This window comes from Hemicordylus capensis, chromosome 1 (assembly GCF_027244095.1).
Source record: "Hemicordylus capensis ecotype Gifberg chromosome 1, rHemCap1.1.pri, whole genome shotgun sequence".
NCBI lineage: Eukaryota > Metazoa > Chordata > Lepidosauria > Squamata > Cordylidae > Hemicordylus > Hemicordylus capensis.
The window spans coordinates 101,250,895-101,276,839 of NC_069657.1; the positions used below are offsets into that span (position 1 = coordinate 101,250,895).

The window sequence follows — 25,945 nt, forward strand, 5'->3', positions numbered from 1 at the left end:
TTCAAGTGCATTTTGTTTGATCTATGCTGGTCTTTGATGGTGAACAGTTCAGTAAATCTCTGCCCTTGTGTGCCTGTGCCAAATTGAAAAGATCATGCCAACACTGATGTAAACTTAATATTCTTTGTGTGGTTGGGATGCTGGATCCTCTTGAATGAGTGTCTGCACTAAACAGAACATTTGCATTTCTTGAATACATATAAAAATCAGAAGGCACCTTTGGGATGCTTAGCTGAAGCTGGCATGTTAATAAAAAGGAAATCTATCTCTATTATGTGTCTAAGATATTTATGAACTACCATCTTGTAAGCATCAGCTCTTCCCTGTTGTGATAATGAATTTGCTCCACAAGGCTTCTTAACACAGCACCCTACCATTTTAATTATGATGGAAGACGATCCAGTGCACAGGCTAACTTTTAGAACAGTGAAAGTGTTTTGAGAATGTTATCTTGCCCTATACTGAGCCAGAGGCTTGGTCCATTTAGCTTACTATTTGGCATTAGCTTATTAATTGGCAGTAGCTCTCCAGAGTTTGTCTTCCTAAGCCCAACTGGAGATGTCATGGATTGAATCTGGGGCCTCCCCAATGCATTGGTTTATTGCCTTGGGAGGAAAAGAAAGACTTTCCTTACAGGGTTTCTCATTCTACCTTGTCAGGTGGCACTATTTCTTATCACTGGGGCATAACAATAGATTTCTTAGCTTCCATTCAATTACTGCTAGTGCTTCAGTCCAGAAAGGAAGTAGGATTAGAATTCCTAGCCAGCTGGAGTACTCCAGGCAGAAACATTGTGAACAGGTGCAAAAGAAAGACTTTTCCATCCCAGCTCAATTGGTCCATCAGTCACTCAGTAATAGCAATGGGTGGCTCAAGTAACCGTTTTACACAGTATTTACTGCATAACTTTTCATGCTGTATAGATTGTCTTCTCAGAGCCATTTTATTTTTCATCTTAAATTGACATGTGTTTAACACAGCACATGGGGATCTTTCTTTAGATATGTTGTGTTTTCACATAACTTATATTTCACTCTTGTTTAGCATTTTGAAAACCTATTGATTAGTCAAGATGGTTTCCTTTTTGCTTCTCCTTTTGATTAGAAGGTATCAACCTGTCCACATGTTAGTTAGTTGGTACATGCCGTACATTTGCGTTTGCATTCTTTGATTCTTTTGTATCTTACGCTTGATTGTGCAACTATAGTTTAAGGTAATGAACAGGATCAAAATGTTTCAGCACACTCTTATGGCCCACATATTTATTCTTTTTCTGCTTCTTTGTACCATTTGTGTAATATTTGAAGCAGCTGAATTTATTCTTTTTCTGCAGGGAAAACCGATGATGCCAAGGTATCAGAAAAGGGTAGAATTTCTCCTAAATCGGGGCATGTTAAACGCTCCCCATCCGATGCAGGACGTAGCAGTGGTGATGAATCGAAAAAACCTCCTGCAAATAATTCTAGAACAGCTGTTGCTAATACAAATACTTTTGGATTTAAAAAACAGAGTGGGTCAGCTGTCGGGATGACCATGATAACAGCCAGTGGTGCCACTATCACCAGTAGATCAGCTACTCTGGGCAAAATCCCCAAATCATCTGGACTGATGGGTAGATCCAGTGGTCGAAAGACTAGTGTTGATGGCTCACAGAATCAGGACGATGGTTACATAGCCATTAGTACCCGAACAAATCTTCAGTACCGGAGTTTACCCAGGCCCAGCAAATCTAGCAGCAGAAGTGGAGCTGGCAATAGATCTAGCACCAGCAGCATAGACTCCAACATCAGCAGCAAGTCTGCAGGCTTGCCTGTTCCTAAAATGAGAGAACCAGCTAAAATTTCCCTTGGAAGCTCTCTGCCAGGCTTAGTCAACCAGACAGATAAGGAGAAAGGGATTTCATCCGACAATGAAAGTGTGGTCTCTTGTAATTCTGTTAAAGTGAACCCCGCATCCCAGGCAACTTCTAGTGCGTCCCAGAGTGCTCTCCAGCAAGGAGTCAAGTACCCAGATGTGGCCTCTCCCACTTTGCGTCGGTATGTACATTGGTCAGTGCTTCAACTGGAGTTCAAAAGAAACTTGGGAAAGTTTGTGTATAAACTGCCCATATTTTGAAGCTCTTGGATCTAAAATAAAATGTTGGTTGACAGACTGTGGCCAAGACGAATCCATAGTTATCTGTCTTTCTGGCTGAAATACAAAAATTCACTTCTTTTGAAACTGGAATTTTTGCTTTACTTCTGAAATGGAGGCAGGGAGAAGTCACACTGTAAATCCTTTAGCATTTTAATACTATTTGACCTTGTCTGAGCATTTTCACTACTACATGCCTCTATTGTTAAACACAGTCATTGCAAACCATGGCTAAGTAGAAAACCCTTCTGCTAACACTAGCCAAAACTGCATATTCAATGTCAGCATGATTACCACTGCCCATCTTCATTCATTTGGGTGTTTTCACTCAACATGAACGTCAGAAAAAGTACACAGTATGCAGGAGAACCTTGTTAATCACGGCCCAAACATCTGCAGTTTCGCATATCTGCGGTTGGATAATTGGCACCCGACTTGGGTATATGTGGGGGGAAACGGCAAAAAGGGATTAATTTTTGTGTATCCATGGGTCAGGGGTGGGTGAAAATCACCGCTGAGACAATTTCTGTCCACCATTTTGTGTAAGGGAGCCATTTTCTGACTCGTTTCTGTTTAAACAACAAAAAAGCAAAAAATGTGGTTTTTCACTGGAGAAACCCCTGATTTTTCAGCATTTGGAGGGCATTGCTGGACATCTGGGGACAGAGTGGAGCACTCCTCTGTGATTTTAGGGCAATTTAACCAGTTTTGGGCACTTTTTTAACCTCCGGGAGCCTAACTCCTGTGATCCCATAGACACAATTAAGCCTTATCAGAAGTATTCATAGTTTCCTTATCCATGGTAATTGCGGAGAATGGAACCCCATGAATACTGAGTTTATACTGTATTTCCTGAAGTAGACACAAGGAAAGTGTGAATATTCATGCATTTGCACAATTTAAACAAGTGATAGTGGGGAGAATCATGGAGAGACTTCTGATTGTTCCTGCTTCTATTGATAATTGGAGCTGAATGTAGACAAGGGGAAGGAAACAATAAAAGGGGAACCCACTACACTTAATTGAGGTATATTATGCTTCACACTCATTAGTGTACTGATGCCAATTTGCCAGCTCTTGAATGGGGACTATACTGGATGGCTACATTAACAGCACAGGTCTGAATAATATCTCTGACTTTATTTCATTAAAAATTTAGTTTCGTGTTTCAGATGTGGGGTATCTAGTGTATGTTACAGCCAAATGAAATATTATAAACCTAAAATATACTGTATTCATGGTTTTCAGTGTGTTTTCTGACTGACTTCTTTTTTCCCTCCCTCAGACTTTTTGGTGGAAAGCCAAATAAACAAGCTCCCATCACTACAGCAGAAAGCATGAAAAATTCAGTGGTTATATCCAACCCTCATGCAACCATGAACCAACAAGGGAACCCGGATTCTCCCTCTGGCAGTGGCATCCTGAGCAGTGGTGGTAGTAGTCCCCTTTACAGTAAAAACGCAGACATGAACCAATCTCCATTAGCATCTAGTCCCAGTTCAGCTCATTCGGCTCCTTCCAACAGTTTAACCTGGGGTACTAATGCCAGTAGTTCTTCTGCCGTCAGCAAGGATGGCATTGGATACCAGTCTGTCAGCAGCCTGCACACCAGCTGTGAATCCATTGATATTTCTCTCAGCAGTGGAGGTGGGCTGAGTCATCACTCTTCCAGTGGCTTGACTGCAGCTTCTAAAGATGACTCCTTGACTCCTTTTGTTAGAACCAACAGTGTTAAGACAACATTGTCGGAAAGGTGAGGAAGATCTTTAAGACATTTGAGATAAATATTCTTGGTTTTGATATGTGGTTTGTGTAGCTATTAGCCCAGTCCTAAACATACATGAATGGACTCCCACTGAGTTTAAGGGGTTTTCAGAATATTTGTCTGGCATAATATAGTGTCATTCATTCAGATTAATGTTTCTATTGAGTAAGCATAGGTTTTTTTAAAAATCTAGGGAGTCATACATCAGCAGCCACCATCATTATGCATACCATACTTTAAATTGGTTTTTTATGGCTGTGGAGTCACTTAATGTGAAAAAATATGTATATCCCCTGCCTCTTCCCGTAACTTCCGGTTTTCAGTTGGGATGTAGCTCTGTAACCCCTAATCTTTCCCAAAACTGTACTTCTTGGCTGTCATTCCTATACTTCATAATACACGTGATCCCTGAGCACTTCAAGGCCTCTAGACTTCTATGGTGAAGAAAGACAGGAAGAGACTACACACATGAACTGCTGAGTCAAACCTAAGTCTACTAGATGCAAGTGAGAACTACAGCAGATATGAGGCTTTGGACCCACAAGCCACATGTGAGATCTGTGAAAAGCATGTTTTATTCCCTGTTGAGTCAAAGAAGAGAAGACTGCAGTTCACCCTGTTCATATATATCAGCCAGACCAGATATCTCATACTGCTACAGGTTGATTCCAGCCAGGATCACAGCTGCACACAATACTTTTAAAGAAGTGGGATAATGAAACAACAAATCTGTAATTAGGTAATGATTATGGTATGAGAATTGGCATAGCATAATGATGGAGAGTGTAAGCTCAGTTAGGAGGCCTTTGGTTCAAATCTTTCCCTAGCCACAAACTCACTAGGTAAGCCACTCCTTATCAGCCTCTCAACTCTCTGTTTTCAGAATGAGGATATTAATACTGTCCTGTTGTCAAGTGCTTTGTAATTTTAAGCAGTATCATCCAGTCTAGTCAAATTTTATTAGTGCATTGATCATGTCCACTTTCCGAGAGAAAGTAGAAACAACATACACAGAAAGTCATAGAATTATCTGTTTCTACAGGGCATTCACTGGCATTCATCTTTTCCAGTGGGCAAATTCGACCCATTTAGTATATTCTAAGCAAGCCAGTTTATTATTCTTCATTCATTTGTATATATTGTTTTTGTTGCCAAAAAGTAAACTATATCAACTTATTTTAGTTACAACCAGCATTTTGAGTTGATGAGTGGGTGGGATCCAGTTAGAGGTAGCCTACAGAAGCTAAACAGAGATAAGATGCCAAGGAAGCACAAGGTATAAAAGCCACTTACTCTTCAATTTAATCTTTTCTGACTAAGTAAAGAATGATTATAGTGTGAATATTTTTGTTTCAATGCTGCTTCAGCTGTGGCATGCTATTTTACTATATTTAACTTCTTAAACACTAGCAATGTGCTGGGCCCTCTACAGAGCATAGGAATTATATAACCCTTGCCCACATTGGGACTGTGGTAATTAGAATAGTATGTTGGCTTACATAAGATTTACTTCCACCACCATGTTTTCAATGGTGTCCTCTGCCCTCAGTATCCACCCTAGAAATAGATCCAAGCACTCAGAAATCAAAGCCTAGTATCTAGACTGTATGATTGTTTGATAATGGATTGGCACCCACATAGTTTGGACCTGCAGATTGAAGGAAATGCCTAGGTATGTCAGATCGGCTATTGTCCAATCAATGCACTAGTCTGTTCTGTGGCTATGGATCTGGGATGCAACAAAAGCCAGCCCAGTTGTTCAGAATCCCTATCAAGCAGATATGTTCCTGTTGAAAGTGGTATAATTCCATCCAACTCATGCATCCACTTTCCATGTGAAATGATTCAACAAAAATGTTGTGATTGATCTCAAATGCCTCTTCAGATCAAACCACAGGAGTGTAACTCATTTTGAAAAGTTTTTAGGCTTGTTTGACCTACTCTACTGTTGGAAGCTTCTAATTTGTTGTGGCTTCATAACATAAAACAGCTGTTGAAAACTCTTTATCGCTTTTTTTAAAAACAGGTCTTTCCCTTTCTTCCTTTTGTGCTAATATTCCTTTCTTCCTGTTTTTGTTTTTGTTTTTCTGTCTTATTGGACTTTATTCTTCTAGCCCTCTCTCTTCCCCTGCTGCTAGTCCCAAATTCTGCCGAAATACTTTGCCCAGGAGGCAGGACAGGTAATACTGTCTCAAGGCAATAGAATGTGCAAGGGCCAAGAAGGTTCATTTGCCAGCACTTAAGAAGGCAAAGTGTATTTGTGAAAGACTGTGCTCAGTGAAGAGTGTGTGTTTCACTCAAGTGTAACTGTCACTTCAAGACATGCCAGTGAGAGTCCATTTAATGGCTTTTCCCCACTTAATGCTGGAGAATGATGTGAAATAACTAAGGAATATAAGGTTTTCCACAGGCACAAATTAATGACCATTTTAAAGATCTGCACTGTTGATCAGTTCAGACTCTCACTAGCATTTCAGCATTCTGGCGGCATGCTGCTTTCCCCTCCCTGTTCCAGGCTGTGTCACCTTTTGTCTTGACTATCCTATCCCAATCCTTCCAGTGTGGCTGAAATATATTGCCCATTACAAGTTGCTCACTTCAGTTTGGCTTATGGGAGTGGGGGGCATCTTGCAGGCTTTTTGTATATGTGCGTGTGTGTCTGTCTGTCCTTGTAATAATGAATGCAAGATGCTGGGAGGAAGCAGATACATAGCAAAATGCATCAGAAGTACTGTTGTTGTCACATGTGGTATTTCCTTTGAGACCTAGTGGATGATAATGATAGGAGAGGGATTGGCAATACATTTACATATATTTTTTGGCTCTCTTGTGGGGATGCTATTTCAGATTTCAGTAGCTGGGGGTTGGGGTAGATATTTCAGAGTATTGGGGAACCTTTTAAATAAGGTTTAAAGACTCACAGAAACTATTCTGACGATCACTAGAAACCAGGCTAAAGGAGACCAGCCAAGTTTCTAGTCTGCGTCAGAACCACCAGGCTCGTGGGAGCCCTGTGGTTCTACAGTGGCTAGCCCGCCTAATTCCCCCTCCCCTTAAACCAGGTTAACAGAGTGAGCACTCCGTTAACATGGTTTTCCTGGTTGTGGGACACCGTGGCGCGACTTTGTGCCGCGGTGGCTCACGAGGAGACCCCCCACCAACTGAGAGGCTCCTGCAAGCCTCCCAGCCTCAGAAGTCTCTCCAGAATGCCCCGTACACTCTCACGGGGCATCCTGGAACTTCCGGGGGCTGGGTGGTCCCCAATCCCCACAACCCTAATTGGCTCCGTGACGGAGCCAGTAGTCATGTGGGCAGCTGATCTGGCTGCCCAGGGCGAGCGCTCTGCTTGAGGCACTTCACTTTGATCATGTGAAGCGCCTCACAATGTATTCAAGTTTACATGGGAAGAAAGCAGTGTATTTTAAGAGCATTTGTTAGTAGAATACCTCCTACTATATGGCAATGTTTTTTTTAAAAAAACTTTTTAAAACAAAAGTATTTCTGTCTAGGTCATGTATGCCTAGGACAGGCTTCCCCAAACTGCGGCCCTCCAGATGTTGCTAAACTACAACTCCCAGGATACCCAGCCACAATAAATTGTGGCTAGGGATGCTGGGAGTTGTAGTTCAGCAACATCTGGAGGGCCGCAGTTTGGGGAATCCTGGCCTAGGACATAATCAGGCCCTTTTGATAATTTATAATGTTAGCCATTCTGTGTGTAGAATTAGTTATGTATCCAGAAAAATGTAGGTAGTACTTGGGTGAGATGTCTAGAAAAATGATGAATCTATTTATTAGCATCAACCAAAAGTTTTCATCAGGCTAGTTAATAAGCTAAAGGATGGGGAAAGTGTGGAAGGAGGTATTTTGGGGGCACAACATTATTTTTTTACAGTCTGTAATTTGTAAAATATAAAGATAGAGTTTAGAAGCTTTAATGCAGACTTGGATCAGCTCTAAAAGTTATGAGATGGTTTCAGTACACAGAGCTGCCTTGATAAAGGCAGTAAGAAATGGAGATACTTTCATATTTTGGAAATACAAAATATGGCCATTTATTCTTTTCAGCACTTACTTGAAAGTCACAGGCTACTTCCAAACCGCCATTTCAGAAGAATGTAGGTGTTTCTTAGGAATAATCATCACGTGGTCTGAACTCTATTCCCTTTCTAAAATGTGCTCCTGTCTCTCTGAAAATGGAAATATCTTGGTCACTGGAAGTCCAAGTGTCTGTTGGTTGGTCACATGGAACACAACCCTATTTTAGGCTTGCTAAATGCTTGCCAAATGATTTTATAAATGATTCCCATTTGTAAGTGAAAGATCTCTGGGTATTTATACTATGGTGGCTATAATGAAGGTAATATTTTTGAAGTAAACTTTTCAGTATTGTCATTGGACTCAGTGCCAGAAATAAGTAGCTATATTATACTCTTAGTTATATCCATGTTCTAAAATCATTAATGTACTGCATTTTCTTTTTAAGAAGAACTGCTCTTTGTCCCTTCTATGGGAGGGGAATAGTAAGATCACTTTGATCCTGATCTTCAAATGACCATACTGGCACCAAACCCATATGAAAAGTGCTCACAATCAGTTGAGTTGTTTGAGGGTCCAAAGCATCAGGAGTCAGGTTGACTTCATTTCGCATGATCCCTTGTGCATGCTTCATTTAACAAAATCCAAGTGCGGATAGAAGGCTTTTGCATGTTGGCTTGACAGGGACCCTTGCTATCTTTTCTAGTATCATGACTCAGCTGTTTAATAGTAAATTCTTTTCTCTTTCAAGCTGATCTCTAATCCTTCCCTTTTGTTCTTCTCTGAAGTTCTTTTCTTTTAACTTTCTACAGCGACCCACATCTTGATAGGAACACTTTGCCTAAGAAAGGACTCAGGTATTGGTGTTTCCGCATAGCATAAGCAGTTTTCCATGTGGTTTTTGGAGCTTTGCTTTGTGTGTCTTTTGTGGCTGTCAGTGGTGGTAGTGGTCTCAGCTTTTGCTGTGAGTGGCAGCAATCTCTTCTTCCATCTCCCAGCCTCTTTAAAGCAGGTCATTTCCTCCCACCCCACCCCACATGCTTCTCTTCACCTGATTGCTTCTCGGCTTCAACAGGGACTGCAGCTGTTGCTGGCTGACTCTTTGAAAAGCATCTCATGCACCGTCACTGGCCTTGATTTTCAATCAATATTTTGCAGCTTTTATGACTGAAGTAGTAACCAGATGATGATAATCTCACAGTTTAACGTCAGACGTGCAGATAAGGACAGATGTAGAAGTAATCAAAAGTGCAGATTGTGCTATAGAGTAGCTAGAGCTACTATTGTGCTTTCTAGATTTTAAATAAAGAACTCAATCAATACAATCAAGCACCCCATACAGTCTGCTGTAATGTAGAGGATTTGACATCAAGATAAATTATATCAAGAAGAGTGTTTCCTCCTCCCAATAAACAAATACAGTTTCACTAGATTTATTAACCTGAATGCTTAACTAATTTCTTGGAAAGCATCTGGCTAACTTTAAAACATTTCAATTTCAAACCAGATTGTGTTCTTTTTTTAGGATGACCAAACTGATGGCTTTAAATTATAGCTTCAATTTATTCTGTGCAATAAACACATAGTTATTTGCAGCAGCTTTTATTGTCTCACCGGGCTATTTGCTAAAAGCAATTTGGAAATGGGAGGGAGGGATGGGATAGTTGGTTGGTCTGAATTGCTTTCTGTGCCTGTCAAATGTCTCCAGCTAATAATGAATGCTATCTCTTAAACATGACACATTTGAATGTCAAAAGAGGTAGGTATTTGAACTTTGTCTTTGGCATTTGTGTAGCTGTTTAGGACTTCAAATCCTTAAAAATTTATATTTTTAAACTATATTTATGAATACTGTCTCTTTAGTATCCAAGACAAATACTGGCGATTTAGGAAGTGGAAAGTGATGTTTCCATTGCTATTTTGTCTTTAATTAGAATAGGACCTTACCTAAAACTACATAATGAACACGTGATTGTGACAATTGCTGTGATCAAAACATGGTATGTACAAATTCCATATGTGCACATACCTGGACTCTGGTTTATTTTTACAAATACAGGCTTTAATTTGGCCTTGTAAATAGGTCATGTTTTGTATTGGCTTGTCTGCCTACAAATACCAATATAAAAACAGCTTGAAAGAGAAAAAAGATAACCAGATCAAGTTTCCTTGCCTAGTTACCTGGGGGCAATTCTTTGCCCCAGGAAGTATGAGAGTGGCTATTTACAAGCCTTCAATAACTCTCTGGCTATTAGAATATTCTAATCTGAATCCACTGTGTTCCCTCTTGTGTAGACTTGCATATATTACAAGGCATCGGTATGGCTTGTTTCCCTCATTCTGGTTTATCAACCTAGCAGTTTTGACATGCCAGATTAAAGTACACCAAATAATGCCAAGAGGTCACATTTCACAGGAGAATAGATCATTAACGTGTCCTGTGAAGCAAAGGAACCAAGAAAGCCTTGTTCTGAATGTGAATTCGGAGCACTCCTACTGGTAACGTATGAGAATTAGGAAAGTTCATCCATGAATATAGATCAGGTCACCAAAACTCCCCTCTGTAACTTTCTGTAAGTCCAACACACCTTGTCAACCCATAGTGACAAGGTGTGTTGGACTAGGCAGATTATGTATTTCAGGTTTGCTGTCTTTTTTCTTCTTCTTTGTCTACATGCCTTTTGGATTTTGGCCCATTGAAAATTATCTTGAAGAAAGACTAAGGCTAGTCTTGTTTGTGCAGGTATACGCCATCCTCACAACTTCGCAATCAAGAAGAGGCAAAAGAATGGCTGCGCTCACACTCTGCAGGAGGCCTTCAAGATACAGTTGTCAGTTCTCCATTCTCCTCTGGCTCCAGCATAACATCACCTTCTGGGACTAGATTTAACTTCTCCCAGCTTGGTGAGTAAACTCTTTGCTGCTCAGGATCAGAGCACATTTAACATGCCTATCTTAAAAATAATTGCACAGTAATTTCCTTTTCATAATAAAATGGTCCATTCTGGTCTGGCCTATGTTTTATGATTATCTTCTGATATCATACTGAACTCTTGCTTTCCAAAATAGAAACATTCAAATTTAATCTTCCATATCAGTGTAGTGAATTATGTATAAGATTTTCATTTCATTATCTTTATGTATAAGATAACATTCCCATTGCTCAGAATTGAATGTTTAGCAGCTGCTAGATCATTCAGAGAAATGTGGTGGTTGAAAATGAGACAGGCTGCAGATGTGCCAACTGTAGTCAGAAGAATGGGAGCGTGCTGTGAGATAACATAGGGAAGAAGCAAAAATTTCAAGATCTAAATAGAGATATGGTAACAAGATAAGGAATCTGAGAGACCCCAAACTTACTGGCCTGGAAGTCCGAGGGTGAGGCAGGAAATAATAAATTGACTTAGCAGTTTTGTCATGTAGTCAAGTGTTTGTTAGCATGGGACCTTTTAGGGAATCTCCTGAGTGTGTATATATGTTGGTACATTAAGATTTGTAGCTAGCTCTGTCCTGCAGCCTGAACTAATTCAGTATCTATTCCCTGGAAGCTGTGTAGTATCTATGCATTACTTTGGTTTATTCCTTGTGTGTCTACCAAGGAGATGAAGAATCAATGGCAGTGCATAGGTAATATGGTTCCACCAGAAGAGTAGCAAGGATCAAATGTTTCCATGCCCCTGAAGGTCTGCACCCCCACCACCCCACTCCTGTACATGCAATTTTCTGAATGTGGTGGGGACCACCTTGCATTAAAATGGGGTTTTCTTGCCTTCTTTATTTTGAGAAAGTAAGTAACCACCATATCTCGTTACTGTGGAGATGTATGCCTGTGACTCAAAAGGTCACATGGTGTGATGGTATTCCATAGATGACCTGATTATTGTAAATCTGTTTGCCCATCCATTGGACACTGATACCGTTTTGTTACAATACTATAGTTGGACATATGTATATAGCCTTAGCTGTTAGCCTGTGGCCTAACAGGTAGTCGACCATTCATATTCTGAATTCTTGGAGTCCATGCACTTCTGTCCTTGTAGAGTTCAGCTGAACCTTCCCCTAAGCTCTGTCCTACAAGCATCTTGACAAATTTGCTAAAATGTGTGGAAACATACATATATGCTTTGTTTGCAAATGCAACTTGTAGAACACCGTAGATTTCAATAATATATCTCCTTTAAAGTCATGCCTGGTGCAGCCTGTTCTTTTTGTTCTTTTTAATTTGCTCATCAGTTTGCAAGAAAGATCTTGCAAACTGATGAAAAGAATGAAAGAACAACCCCACACACACCCCAAGGGGGGGGAAACCACCACAGGGTATGCCAGTTAAATAAATCCATATTTCTTTAACTACTACATGAAAAGGCTAAACATGTGCCTTTGGGCAAGGCACATAACTCTGTATCTTGCAGAGACTTGCTTCATCCATGTGATTTTACAGAATTCTCAACTGAAGTAATAATTTCCTAGAGTTGCTTATTTTATGTATGGAAATAAGTAATGACAATAATTGATTATATATGAACATATGTAGTGTGGTTTAGTTGCTTACTTTGCTGCTATCGATATGCAGGTGGGACACTACCCCCCGGCCCCACATTAACTACCTCACTAATGCAGGACATGCAATATATCTAAATGATTTGCAGCATTTAGGACATGGATGATGATCCAAATGGAGAATGAAATTGCACTGACATATGTATGAAAATTTTAGATGGCCTCTTTAAAAAGTAGGCCTAGCCAATACATGTTATATATTAGGTAATTTTTGTTTGATTTATCATCACTTATGTGTGTATTCTATTCACTGTCTTTATTCACTGATCTGCACATTTACTCATAATTATGTACTATTTTAGATACTAGTAGTTGTAGCCCATCGTTGACCGGACAAATTTCTTTTTGTGTGCAATTACACTGATAAAGAAAATTACATTATGTAATAGATTTTTTTAATTAATGTGCTTGCAAAAGGGAAGTAAAAGAACGGTTTGACATTTGTAGAATTTCACCTTAAAACATTACTCATTTAATTTAATTATTTAATAATTACAATGAATCATAGTAAATTTGAAACAAAGATCTTCTGCTTCTCTTGGGCATAATGATTTTTTTTTGAATTACTGGTCTGATTTATTGAGTGTTAAAAATCTGAAGAATAACAGCAAATTTTAGCTGTTTTAGAAGAAATTCTGAATATAATGAGCAAATTTTAGCTGATTATATTCAGAATTTCTTCTAAAAATAATTTTAAAAAATATTTAAACCTCTCCCCCAGATTATTCCAGTGTAAAAGGTTGTGCATTCAGCTAATTTTAGTGGCAGGATTGTGTGTGAAAGATTTGGTATCTGTAGGTCAACTAGAAGTATGAATTAATATTGCACAAACAAATTCTTCAAAATATAATTATACAGTAATAGGAAAAACTGGTATTTGATTTTTTAAAATTAAGACCTTCAGTGACTAATCTAAATAGTGGGTTGTTATGTTTCTCCCAAGTTTTGTGCCTCTTTACGGGAATTATCAAATTTTAATGAAATGGGAGGATTAGGGAGTGGGGAATGGAAGTATTGTTTATTGTAAGCTTTAATTGTTCTTCATTCTTTCTGAAACATATTTTTAGAAAGTTAATAATTTTGTTGTAAATGAAGCATGGACATTAATATATTTAATCAAATTTGGCCTTTTCGTTAAAACAAACAAACACAGAGATGGTATCTCTTGGTGACAAATGAGGAAAGGATCAAGAACTGCTTATCTGTCTTGTACCTACGTAAAGCCAAAAAATTGCTGAATTGGTTTTCTCTCAAGAGAATATCAGGAAATAAAAAGCAGCCAACAGAATGTCATGTAGTATGTATAGAGTGGCAATCAAATCTAGAGATGAATCTTTATTTGAGTCAAGAGTCAAAGTGATGTATGGGGCAATGCACATATGAGGGGTTGTGTTGCACAACTTGCCATATGACAGTAACTGTATAGGAAAACCCTCTCGCGCCTCTGCTTATCCTGACAGATACTTTGTAAGTCTTAGATATAAAAGCAATTCATCATTTCTGTCTCTCCATTACAGGTGTGCTATTTGTTTATTTCAGCACATTAGGAAATGGTTTGTGAGGAGAACAGTAGTCCTATTCAGATGTTACTGAGAGCTGGGACGCTCATGTTTATAAGAGCAGAAGCAGGGAGGAAGTCCCATCCTGAAGTTGTCACTCTTCCTCCCTGGCTCATGGTTAGGGTGCTGTTTGTCGAAGGAGGAAGCACCATAACTATGATGGCTGGCACACGAGCAGCAGTCTGGATTGTCAGCCATCACAGTTACAGTGAGGGAAATAAATATTTGATCCCCTGCTGATTTTGTCCGTTTGCCCTCTGACACAGAAATGACCAGGCTATAATTGGAATGGTAGGTTTATTGTAGCTGTGAGAGACAGAATAACAACAAACAAACCCTCAAAAGCCCATCTGAATTGGTAGGACTAATGTCAGAGCCTGATATTTTTCTTTTGTATGTTATAGATTTATTTGCCACTTTTCAACAAAAGGCTTCCAAGGCCTGATATCCAAATAATAATTATAAAACCATTTAAAGCAAATTAAATAACTTAAGAAAACTAACAATAAAACACTAAACAACAAAATGATAAACAGCAACAATAAAATAACAGTAAACAGTAAAGCCAGTAAACAATGTAAAAGCAGTTGTGGGGCGGTGGTGGGACTCTATCGACCAACAAATGTAGAACATAGAACATACAACTGTAAAGCAGGAAGTTCTTCTCCTAAGGTTAAATTTGCCCAACCATCCCTGGGCTGAGCATTCCAGAGCCAGGGCATCACCACTGAAAAGGCCTTGTCTCCAATCACCATCTATCATAGTCTGGTTGTTGGTGGCATCAGGAGCAAGGCCTTCAATCCAGATCTTATGGTTTCAGCGTGTTCATAGTGGAGTAGACAGTCCTTCAGAAATGTTATAGCAATGGTCTTTTTTTTTTTTTTTTTTTGAAGGGGAGGGTAGCTGCACATACGTAGATCTGTGAATTTTTTGTGTCTGCCTTGCTTTCTAGCAAGCCCCACTACAGCAGCCCAGATGAGCTTGTCAAATCCAACCATGCTGCGGACGCACAGTCTTTCTAATGCGGATGGCCCGTATGATCCTTACAGTGACACCCGGTTCCGGAACAGCTCAATGTCACTGGATGAAAAGAGCAGGACAATGAGCCGTTCTGGGTCATTCCGGGATGGCTTTGAGGAGGGTAAGTGAGCTGAAGCTCTTTTTCTCATACATTCGGTAAAGTTACCACCTCAAATCAGCTGAAGAAATTGCACCAAACATTCTTTAAAAGTGTTACATGTTCTTAAAACATTTAATGTTAATTGGTTTGTTATTTGTTAAGTGGAGAGTAAGGCTTTGAATGCAAGCAAGGGTCAAAAAAGGACGTTGGAAGGAAATCAGATGCTACTTGTCCTAATCAAAATATGATACTAATCAGCCTTTGGGCCAATTTAAACATCACGTTGAACACACCGGCCTTGCGGGCTCTTGTTGTTTTGTAATATCAGTTTTAGGGCAAAAGGTTGAATCTGCCCCCATCTTCACAGTCCCAGTTCAGATCAAAGTCTTGCACAGCTAAGACTGAAGACCAAATAATGTGTTTAAAGATTTTCCTAGTTTAGCCCTCAGACTATTCAAAAATCTAGTTCACATTTTTACAGTGGAATACCCTGAAAAATTCTGCCTTTCCCTCTGAAAAAATAGGTTTGTAATACTTAATGCCCCCTTTCCAGTGTTTAATGTTGTGACCTGCATATAATAATAATAACAACAACAACAACAACAACGGCTGTGGCAGAAAAAGACCAAAGTAATCCCAGTGGTAATTGGCGCCCTGGGTGCAGTTCCAAAAGACCTTGAAGAGCACCTCAACACCATAGGGGCCACAGAAATCACCATCAGCCAATTACAAAAAGCAGCTTTACTGGGAACAGCCTATATTCTGCAACGATATCTATAACAACTGACAATAAAATTCAGCCATCCCAGGTCCTTGGGAAGGACTCGATGTCTGGATAAAACAAACCAGTCAATAACACCTGTCTGACTGTGTAAACAAGAAATAATAATACATCCCATACATGGGATTTCTTCTTCTTCTTAAACTGCAGAGAGAGGAAAAGAAAGAAAGAAACCAACTTCAAACTGGCAAATACAATCAGGGACCCTTTAAAAAAAAAAAGCATTAGAAGAGGCATTTTCCAAGGGGACTCACTATCCCCTCTGTTGTTTGTAATTGCCATGACCCCACTTTAACAAATACTAAACAAAACAGGCCTCGGATACCAAACATCTAAAACATCAAGTAAAATCAACCATGTGCTGTACATGGACGATCTGAAGTTGTATGGAAAGTCCCAGTCAGAAATCGAATCACTGCTATAACACTGTCCATATATTCAGTAGCAATATAGCAATGGAGTTTGGACTAGACAAGTGTGCTGCATTAATAATGAACAGAGGGGAAATAAAAACAGAAGGAATAGAACTGCCCAATGGAAGCAAGATCAAGAACCTGGAAGAGAAAGAACATTACAAATACTTGGGCATTCTCCAGGCTGATAACATTGCACACACTGAAGTTAAAAGAAAAATGGGAAGTGAATACATCAGGAGAGTTAGAAAAATCCTCAAGTCCAAACTCAATGGCGGGAACACCATACAAGCCATAAACACCTGGGCTGTACCTGTTATCAGATACACTGCAGGAATAATAGACTGGACCCAGGCAGAGCTAGAGACGCTAGATCGTAAGAACAGGAAAATCATGGCCATCAATCATGCTCTGCACCCCCGCAGTGATGTAGATAGGCTATACCTCCCTCGCAGCTCAGGTGGAAGAGGAATGCTGCAAGTCCATCAAACAGTAGAGGAGGAGAAAAGAGGCCTTGAAGAATATATCAAGGACAGTGAAGAAGATGCACTTCAAATGGTCAATAACGCGAAACTATTCAACACCAATGAAAGAAAGCAGGCCTACAAGAAAGAACAAGTCAAGAACCGAGCAGAAAAATGGAAAAAGAAGCCCCTGCATGGTCAATATTTGCACAATATAAGTGGAAAATCAGACATCACCCAGACCTGGCAATGGCTTAAGAATGGCAACTTGAAGAAAGAAAAAGGGGGTTTAATACTGGCTGCACAAGAACAGGCACTAAGAACAAATGCAATAAGAGCAAAAGTCGTAAAATCAACAAACAAACAGCAAGTGTTGCCTTTTCAAAGAAGCAGATTAAACAGTGGATCACCTAATCAGCTGTTGTAAAAAGATTGCACAGACTGACTACAAACAAAGGTATGACAAGGTAGCAGGGATGATACACTGGAACATCTGCAAAAAATACAAGCTACCTGCAGCCAAAGATTGGTGGAACCATAAAACTGAAAAAGTTGCCGAAAATGAAGATGCAAAAATATTATGGGACTTCTGACTACAAACAGACAAACATCTGCCACACAATACACCAGATATAACTGTAGTCAAGAAGAAAGAAAAACAAGTTAAAATAATTGACATAGCAATATCAGGGGATAGCAGAACAGAAGAAAAAGAAATAGAAAAAATCACAAAATACAAGACCTACAAATTGCAATTGAAAGGCTGTGGCAGAAAAAGACCAAAATAATCCCAGTGATAATTGGTGCCCTAGGTGCAATTTCAAAACAACTTGAAGAGCACCTCAACACCATAGGGGCCACAGAAATCACCATCCGCCAATTACGAAAAGCAACCTTACTGGGAACAGCCTATATTCTGTGACGAAATCTATAATAACATCATCAACATTGATAATAAAATTCAGCCATCCCAGGTCCTTGGGAAGGACTCAATGTCTGGATAAAACCAACCAGTCAATCACACCTGTCTGACTGTGTAAACAAGAAATAATAATAATAATAGATGCACTACTTCCCATATTTATTTGCTTACTGGTTCCCATTCTGATCTGATCTGCTTTTTCTCCCATTCTCTGCCCCTTTTAGAGCCTTTAAAACGACTTGTCTTTTACTTGCCTGATCCTTTCCAGACAACTTCCTAACTTTATCTTGGACAAAGTAGATCTTTCCTTTACAGACATCAGGCTTCTTTCTTATACTGGCCGACGTTCTAACTTTATCTATCTATCTATCCATCCATCCAATTTGTATACCGCCTGATATGTGTATCTCTAGGTTGTGTACAGAATTTAAAACAACAATTATAAAACAGAGTAAAAACAATTAAAACAATTTCACAGAATAAATGTTAAAAAATCTAATAGGATAATAACAATTAAACAATTTAAACTTAATTTCAGTTAAAAACCTGAGAAAACAGGTGTCTTGAGGGTCTTTCTAATTCCAATCTGAGATGGTGATGCTCTTATTTTGACAGGGAGGATATTCCAAAGTCCCTGCAAGTAATGCTCTGTGACCCCAGGGCAGCCACAGAGAAGGCCCGTTCCTGAATCGCCCCCATATTGAGCTGGTGGCAACCATAACCGGACATCCCCAGATGATCTTAATAGGTGGCTAGCTTCATGACGAAGAAGGGTTATGACATGTATTTGCAGGAAAGGAAGCATGCACACATTTGTTGCATTCCAGAGTAAAGCTCCATGAATGCTCATGAGTGAGGGAGGCTCTGTGACACCTCAAATATGTCCCTGACGACTGCATCACCCACAGGGACATTTTGAGGGGGGGGTCACAGTGTACTTTGGTGAGAAGGAGGGATTGGTGAAAATGCCTTTCCCTGGACTCACACTGCTTTACTCTAGAATACAGCAAATGTGCATGGGCTCCATTTGCTATATATGGACTTTATAAGTCAGCATGTCAGCCACTGTTAACTGGATATAGATGTGGTGGTCTGTAATTATAGGTAGTGATTTAATTTGTTGAAGGCTGATTAAGGCACTTGCAAAATCATGTTTTCAGGTTTATTTCAAGCAGTAATGATATCAAGAAGCTGGCTATTATAACAAAACATGATATTTTATTGATTTGAATTAATATTTTGTTCAGGTAGCCAAACTCTGTGTTCTCCAGGCAGTTAATATTTCTGTGTCTGTACTATTTTACAGAGTATATTATCATTATTATTGCTGTTATTATTATTACTAGGATTATTATGGAGGCCAGTGAAAAACACAAAATCATTTGATATTTTAAATGACACAAGTTAAGACTGAGTTGTTTCTTCAGTTGTTTATTGTATTTCATGTTAAATCTATGAAATTATTCATGGGCCAATTTGATTTTGTTTTTCACTCTTTGCCACAAAATACAGTGACACTGAATTTGTGTTTTTAGTTTTATTCATAACACTTAAGTCTGTCTTCTTTTAGTAACTGCATGGAGTGAGAATTGTAGTGTACTTTAATGGAAGAAAAAATTGTGGGCATATAGAATGAAGTATGAGAAATGTTTTCTGTGCCAAGATTAATATCAAAACCAAAGCGGTGTAACCAAATATAAACTTTCCAAATGGGAGTCAACATCAAAGTATGCAGATTTTCTGTGATGTAAGCATTTTGGTTATTTTATGAATGTAGAAGTTGCTTAAGTTAGGGTCATTTTTCTACTGTTATATGGCATTACGTTTATTTTCTGAAAAAGGTCACTTCAAGATTAGTTGGAAAAATCAAAATTTTCAAAGTTAATTTAAAAAGTTGAAATGATAACTTTTAAAGAAACAACAGAGTTGCTACTGGAAAAGTGAATTGCATTATTGGGCCAATGAAATGTAATATTACAAACGTGTGTCATGGTTCGGCCACCAAGTTATGTGTGCAAAACTGCTACTGCTACTGGCACAGTTAGCCTGCATGGCAGATTGTTGAGTGTACTACAGAAAAAATAACCATGGCAACATCTGAAGCCTGTCATTGAGCAAACTACAAGAGAGGGACAGAGAGAAGGGGAAATACGGCATACTCATTAATTCAGCTCCTTATGCTAGGCTTGTGGATGAATCTTCTCTCACTGCCCTCTTCTCCATGTGTGGAACTTATGCGCTTATTGTACAAGGAAAGTTTGGATCATGGCTTTGAAAAATTCAAATAACATTCTTAGCATCACATTGTGAAACATTCTAAGCTGCTGCCAGCCAGTGTAGGCAATACCTAGTTAGATGGACCAGTGATTGATTTAGTGATGGACATTTGGACTAATGAGATGCGCATGTATTGAATGTGCAGCACATGCTTCAGAGGAGAAGCTATTTTAATCAAGATTTGTCTTTCCTCTGTAGCAGACACTGACTTCTGAAAATATATCCCTCGGGGGACATATTTTGCAGGGGCCACAGTTGGCTACAGTGGGAAGGGGAGATCAACAAACACCCACCCACCCCGGGAGTGCAAGTTGTGCATGTCATCATCACATTCAGTGGTTCCTCATCCTTGCTTCAGTTAATTGGCTTCTGGTTGCAGAAACTGGGAAAACACATAACTATTATAATTGTGGTAGACATAACTAAGTTTTAAGAAAATGGCCCCAAAGGGCTTGCAATCTAAAAAGAAACAGAGTAGACACCAGCAACAGCCACAGGGGGCTACTGCGCTGGATTTGGATAGGGTTAGTTGCTGTCTCCCTGACACATATGAGAACCACCACTTGAGTGCCCCTTTGCCCAGTTAGCAGGGACTGAATGCTATGCTGTACCAGAAGCACATAGTTAGTGGCAGCTAGTACCCATAACATGAAGTTAAGTTCTCAGATTAAGAGTAAAATGCTATTGTGGTAGGGGTTTTTTTGCAGGGCTATTTCAGTATTGTTCTTTTGACAAGTGTATATTGCACTAACAAGTGCATTTTATTTTATTTATTTATATATATATTCCGCCATTCTTGCTTAGAATAAACTTAGAATAAGTAACTTAGAATAAACAAAAAAATAACAAAGCAAAATGACAAAAATATGGTAGAACAAATCAAAAACACAAAAATACCCCCAAAGCCTGCCACAAACATGTATAAACCCATCAAATTGGGATCTGTCTTTCCTCAAAGTCTGTCTGAATTCAGTCACCAGTCTTCAAAAGTTGCTTATGCTAATCAAAGTGGACGTGTGTGATATCTACTGGCCTTTTCCTAACAGAATGGTGCATTAATTAGTATGGCCTTTATCTGTTCTTACATTAAAAAATTAATAATGCTGATTTTGTTGTACAATATGATAAATGTGTCCTCCGCAGAAAATAGGGTTCCCCCCCCCAAGATGGGGTGGATTTCATCAGGATTACCATAAAGGGGGAAATTGTGTTTTTGTTCTTTTTGTATTTTTTTAACCCTCCCAGCTGTCCCGATCTGGATAACTGCTCCCTCTCCACCCCATGCTCAAGTTGCTTTTCAAAAAAAGAGGTGTGGGAGAGAACCAGATACATAGAGAAAGATGTTTAGGATTGCATCAGTTTTGTCTTAGTATTAAAAGTGTAGTTCTTTTAAAACAAAACAAACTAAACCAGTTGGAATTGCTTATTTTCCATTAATTTTTGTAAAATTTGCTTCTTTTCCCCCTCGAAAAATTGTCAAAATATATTCCAGGTTTTTACTCTTACATGTCTTAAAAATTAAATGAGTCTTTTGATATGTTGTTTATGCCAAAATATTTCCTATTCAACTCTTTTTTATTTGTAAAACCTTTTAACTCCCTTTTGCTGTTTATGCTTCAGGCCAACCATATGGTGAAACTGGACTGGTCAGTTTAACCTTTACTTTGTCTGCTTCTCGTCATCTTCTGTTTCATTTTTCATGCGCTATCATAATTTTGTAATGTTTGAGACGTAACAAGCAGGCAAATATTTACATCCAAATGATGGTTTTTTAAAAGCTTTATTTGAGATCATTTTGGGGTATGTTCTGTATAATGCCTCCATTTATTTCAGCTTACTTCTTGATACTTCCGCAAAGATTTGTTTTGAGTAAATATGTTTATTACTGGTGATGCAATTTCTTAATAGGCTGCTGATGAAATGTTAAACCCGCTAGCAGCATCTGCAGTGAATAATCTGCTGTCATTACTGTATTAGATACACAAGCAATCAGATGAACAATTTGTTCTATGTTCCCTTTAGTGCATGGGTCCTCTCTCTCTCTGGTTTCCAGCACATCGTCTATTTATTCAACGGTGAGTGTCATAAAATAGAAATGTACATCTTAATGTTTAGAATTGGCACCCTTAAGTCACACTGGCTGACATCTTGACTAAGCCAGTGACAGCATACTGGGAAGACGCACCTGTACTGTGAAGTGTTTTCTTAGCTCCACAGTACAGCAAATGTAGGATTGGCAGTAGGTAGGGGAGTGATTTTCATCTATTTTGGCTTCCCACAGAAATGCTTGACACCATCCAAAAATATGTCCCTCCGCGTTGTACAGCCATTGGGGACATATTTTCAGGTAGCATAGGGCACTTCTGAGACAAGCAGAGATCAATGAAAATTCCGCCGCTCCACCTTGTACATTCCATGCTGTGGTACTCTGGAAGCCTTCTGCAGTGTTGGCACTTCTGCTGGCTTAGTCAGGGTAACAGTCACTTAAATCAAACAAACTTCTATACTCAGCTGTGTCATTATGTCCCATTCATTTCTATATGAAACTTAATTATCTCACATTTCCTATTTGGTCTGAATGAGATAGCTTAGGCTTTTTCAAACACTTAATCTAAATAAGCTGAATGCATTTACTATAGAGAGCATATTGCAGAGAAAGGGGTAGTATATTGAGTAGGAAATATCTGTATCAGGCCTGCATAACATGTGACCAACCCAGTCATCTGCAACCTTCCAGCCATGTTTGGCAACCCATTCTGGGCTTTAAAAAGATTCTGTTTTTGCTGATTGCCTATGACTCAAAAAATTGGAGCTGGTGGTAGTCAGTCATCTGAAAACAGTAGTGCAGCCTTCTTCCGCACCTGTCTGATAAACTACAATACATATGAGTAAGCTGTGAGCTACAAGCTGTACAAGCCTGGGCTATAGGAGATTCTGTGAAGAATAAGAATGATTGACTAGGGAGATGAAGGTTGGGTAACAGGGGGACATCTTTCTGGTAATTCTATTGCTCATATATTTGAGATTATCAAGAGAGCTTGTGGCCAAGTCAAGGTTACATATAAATGGACTTTTTAAAAAAGTGAATGTATCCATCTAAGAGTCAACAGGTTCAAGAATGAAGTAAATGCTTATTTTAGTTTTGAATATACCTTTTATATTTGTACCTTTTCCCCCTCAGCCTGAAGAAAAATGTCAGTCAGAGGTAAGGAGGAATTCATTTTCTTGCATTCTAGTAAGCTTGCTTTCAACTTTAGTGATAGAGACTTTTTGAAATATTTGCATTTCTAAGCAAATAGTATTCTCAGTGCTCATAAAATGAAAGGACCAAGTCCATTCTTGTTAAATCCTGCTCTCCTACACGTTGCTCCCACATGTTGAATAATCGACCAACTCATCGGGTTTCTTTCTATATATAGTGAGCTGTGCATGTGTGAGGTGACCATGTGCCCAGTGGTACACATGGAGTGTGGACTGAATCGTGCCCAGATGTTCTTGAATATTTTTATTCATTGGCCTTGACTCTGCCCCATCTTCATATCTCACTGGCCTTTTATGTTTCTAGGGTTAGAAACAGCGGCTACAGATACTACCCCTATTCAGACATTATTTTGTACGTAAAGTGTCTGCACAAATGTATGTGGTTTTTGTGTGAATAACTGTTCATTTTAAAGTTAACCTGGATACACATCCCCTTAAATGTAGGGTACAGATGGGAATTGTACATAACCATAATTGAACAAAATCTATGAATAGCTATAGTGCATACAGATTTGTAAATAGGTGCACTATACACAGATTGTATGTGTGCTGAACATAATGTGTGAATAGGGCTCCTGAGTCCCACAATTAATTGTTAATTAACCAAGTCCTCACAATTACTAAGTCCCACAGTTAACGATTACATGTTAATTAGATTCTTTCAGCTCATACCCATTGCTTTATTCTGGCTGACAGCCTGACCAATGCTGCACACATGCACTGTATGTGTTCTCACTTCAGCAGTACACACTGTCATGCTTGGAGGAGTAATTCCCTTCCCTTGGAAGCACTCTGTGCAATGAGAAAATCTGTTCCTGATGTTTGTCAGCCCTCAGGGACATTTATTTGTTTGTTTATTTATTTATCAACGTATTTTATACTGCCCAAAACTTGCGTCTCTGAGCGGTTTACAACCATATTTGCTCATTGCACAAGTGCCCACATGCCTGAAGTAGAAATGCATCTGCTGCCTATGTGCATCTTTTGGCTGTGCGCATACAGCATTAGTCAGGATGTAAGGCTCTTTATTTTCCAGCCTCTGTCTTTTTCTGTCTTGCTTTCTGTCTTTGCTATCAGTTTCTGGACATGTTGAAATGAAAGGCAATAAGCTTATCAGGCTGCCAGGATGACAAACCAACTTTCCATTTGGTACATGGGGATTGCATTTAGCGATTTTACCCTAATCCTCAAGTCTAATCTATGGTGTAGTAGCAAGATCTGTGGAAAGACCATAACAATAAAAATATTTTTGAGTGGTATCCAGATTTGGGGCTATCCGCATGCCACTGGCAGATACATTTTTCCTGAATGGAGAGGTGTGCCCACATTCTGCACCTTGCAGAAGCACAGCTCTCCTTCTGTTCACTGTAGGAGCTTCTGCCATTGTTGCACTGCTGTGTCAAAGGTCTGAATGCCACCCAGGCTCTGATTCAAAGTCTACATGCAAACTGTTTAGGGCCTTAAATTTCAAATGGCAGGATGAGTGTAGCCTAAAAACTGACTAGAAGCCTGTGAAACTCTTTTAAAATGGATGTAATATGCTCCCTGCAAAAAAAACCCCAGACAGTAATCACGTCACCACATTCTGGGTTTTTTGAACTGCCGTCAAGGCTTTACATTTGAAGGGTCCCCTTGCAACACTGGGGCAAGATTCCTGTCACCCAGAAAGGAGCTCAGTTGGCAAATCAACTGAAACTGGTAAAATGTACTCATGGCCAGACAGGGGCGTAGCAAGGTTGGAGTGGGCCCAGAGACAAGATTTTAAAATGGTCTCCCCACTCACTGAAGCTCAGCTCATGAAGTAAAGAAATCTTAAATGAGGCTGATTAGTGGTAACAAAAAGCATAGTAAAATTCCTAAATTATTTTTTTTAAGGTTTTATAAATTGTGGATGATGCAAGTCATTCAATGGTTCTAGAGAAAGACATACTGTTCTGTAACTCCAGGTCTTAACACTCAATCAGTTTCAGAGGATGAATACAACTGAAGGAAGCCCGGGCGGGTGCACGGCTGGGGGAGTCAGTCATGTGACTTGCCTCGGGGGGGGGCAAAGCAGTGGGCCCCCAGGCAACTGTCTCCCCTTGCCTTATTATAGTTACGCCTCTGTGGCCAGAGCTGCCATCCAAAAATTTAGAAGCAAAGACTGCTCCAGGAGTCAAGCTGTGAACCTTATCATTCATAAGCAGCAGTCTGGTTAATCAGTTTACACCAATACCTCCACACAAACTATAACTGTGCCAACTTTTATTCATTCACTTTGTGCACAAGATAGATCACGCTTTCACCTCCGAAGCAGCTATTTATATAGCAAGTTTCATTAAAATTAGAGGAACTTATGTCTCACTGATTTTCAGTGATGCTTAGTTACTAACTTTTCTTTGGATACAAGACATGGATTATATTTTTCCATTTTTAATTTGTGTTAGTTTCATAATGATGAAGATCATCTTTTATAAACAAAATATCTTAAAATATGATATTTAGATCCGCAAGTTAAGAAGGGAGTTGGATGCATCTCAGGAGAAGGTCTCAGCTCTAACAACACAGTTGTCTGCCAATGTGAGTATACTGTAGACAGAGAAAAACTGCTAATTTGCCAGCTGGATTATAGAAAGAATTTCAGGTATAATTCTATAATAGAAATACATGGAA

At 39.2% G+C, this 25,945-nt stretch overlaps 1 protein-coding gene across 10 annotated transcripts in view; it reads left to right on the forward strand.

Moving 5' to 3' along the window:
• Positions 1-25,945, forward strand: part of NAV2 (neuron navigator 2) — a 410,389-nt gene that overhangs the window by 333,935 nt on the left and 50,509 nt on the right. For 9 of the 10 annotated variants that reach the window (XM_053286662.1, XM_053286663.1, XM_053286664.1 and 6 more), the window contains 9 exons: positions 1,334-2,036; positions 3,419-3,886; positions 6,013-6,078; positions 8,749-8,793; positions 10,680-10,840; positions 15,008-15,196; positions 22,055-22,107; positions 23,214-23,237; positions 25,778-25,852. In XM_053286662.1, coding sequence (XP_053142637.1) covers positions 1,334-2,036; positions 3,419-3,886; positions 6,013-6,078; positions 8,749-8,793; positions 10,680-10,840; positions 15,008-15,196; positions 22,055-22,107; positions 23,214-23,237; positions 25,778-25,852 — 1,784 coding nt within the window. The remainder of the gene's footprint in view (positions 1-1,333; positions 2,037-3,418; positions 3,887-6,012; positions 6,079-8,748; positions 8,794-10,679; positions 10,841-15,007; positions 15,197-22,054; positions 22,108-23,213; positions 23,238-25,777; positions 25,853-25,945) is intronic. The other variant, XM_053286665.1, reaches the window with a different exon arrangement.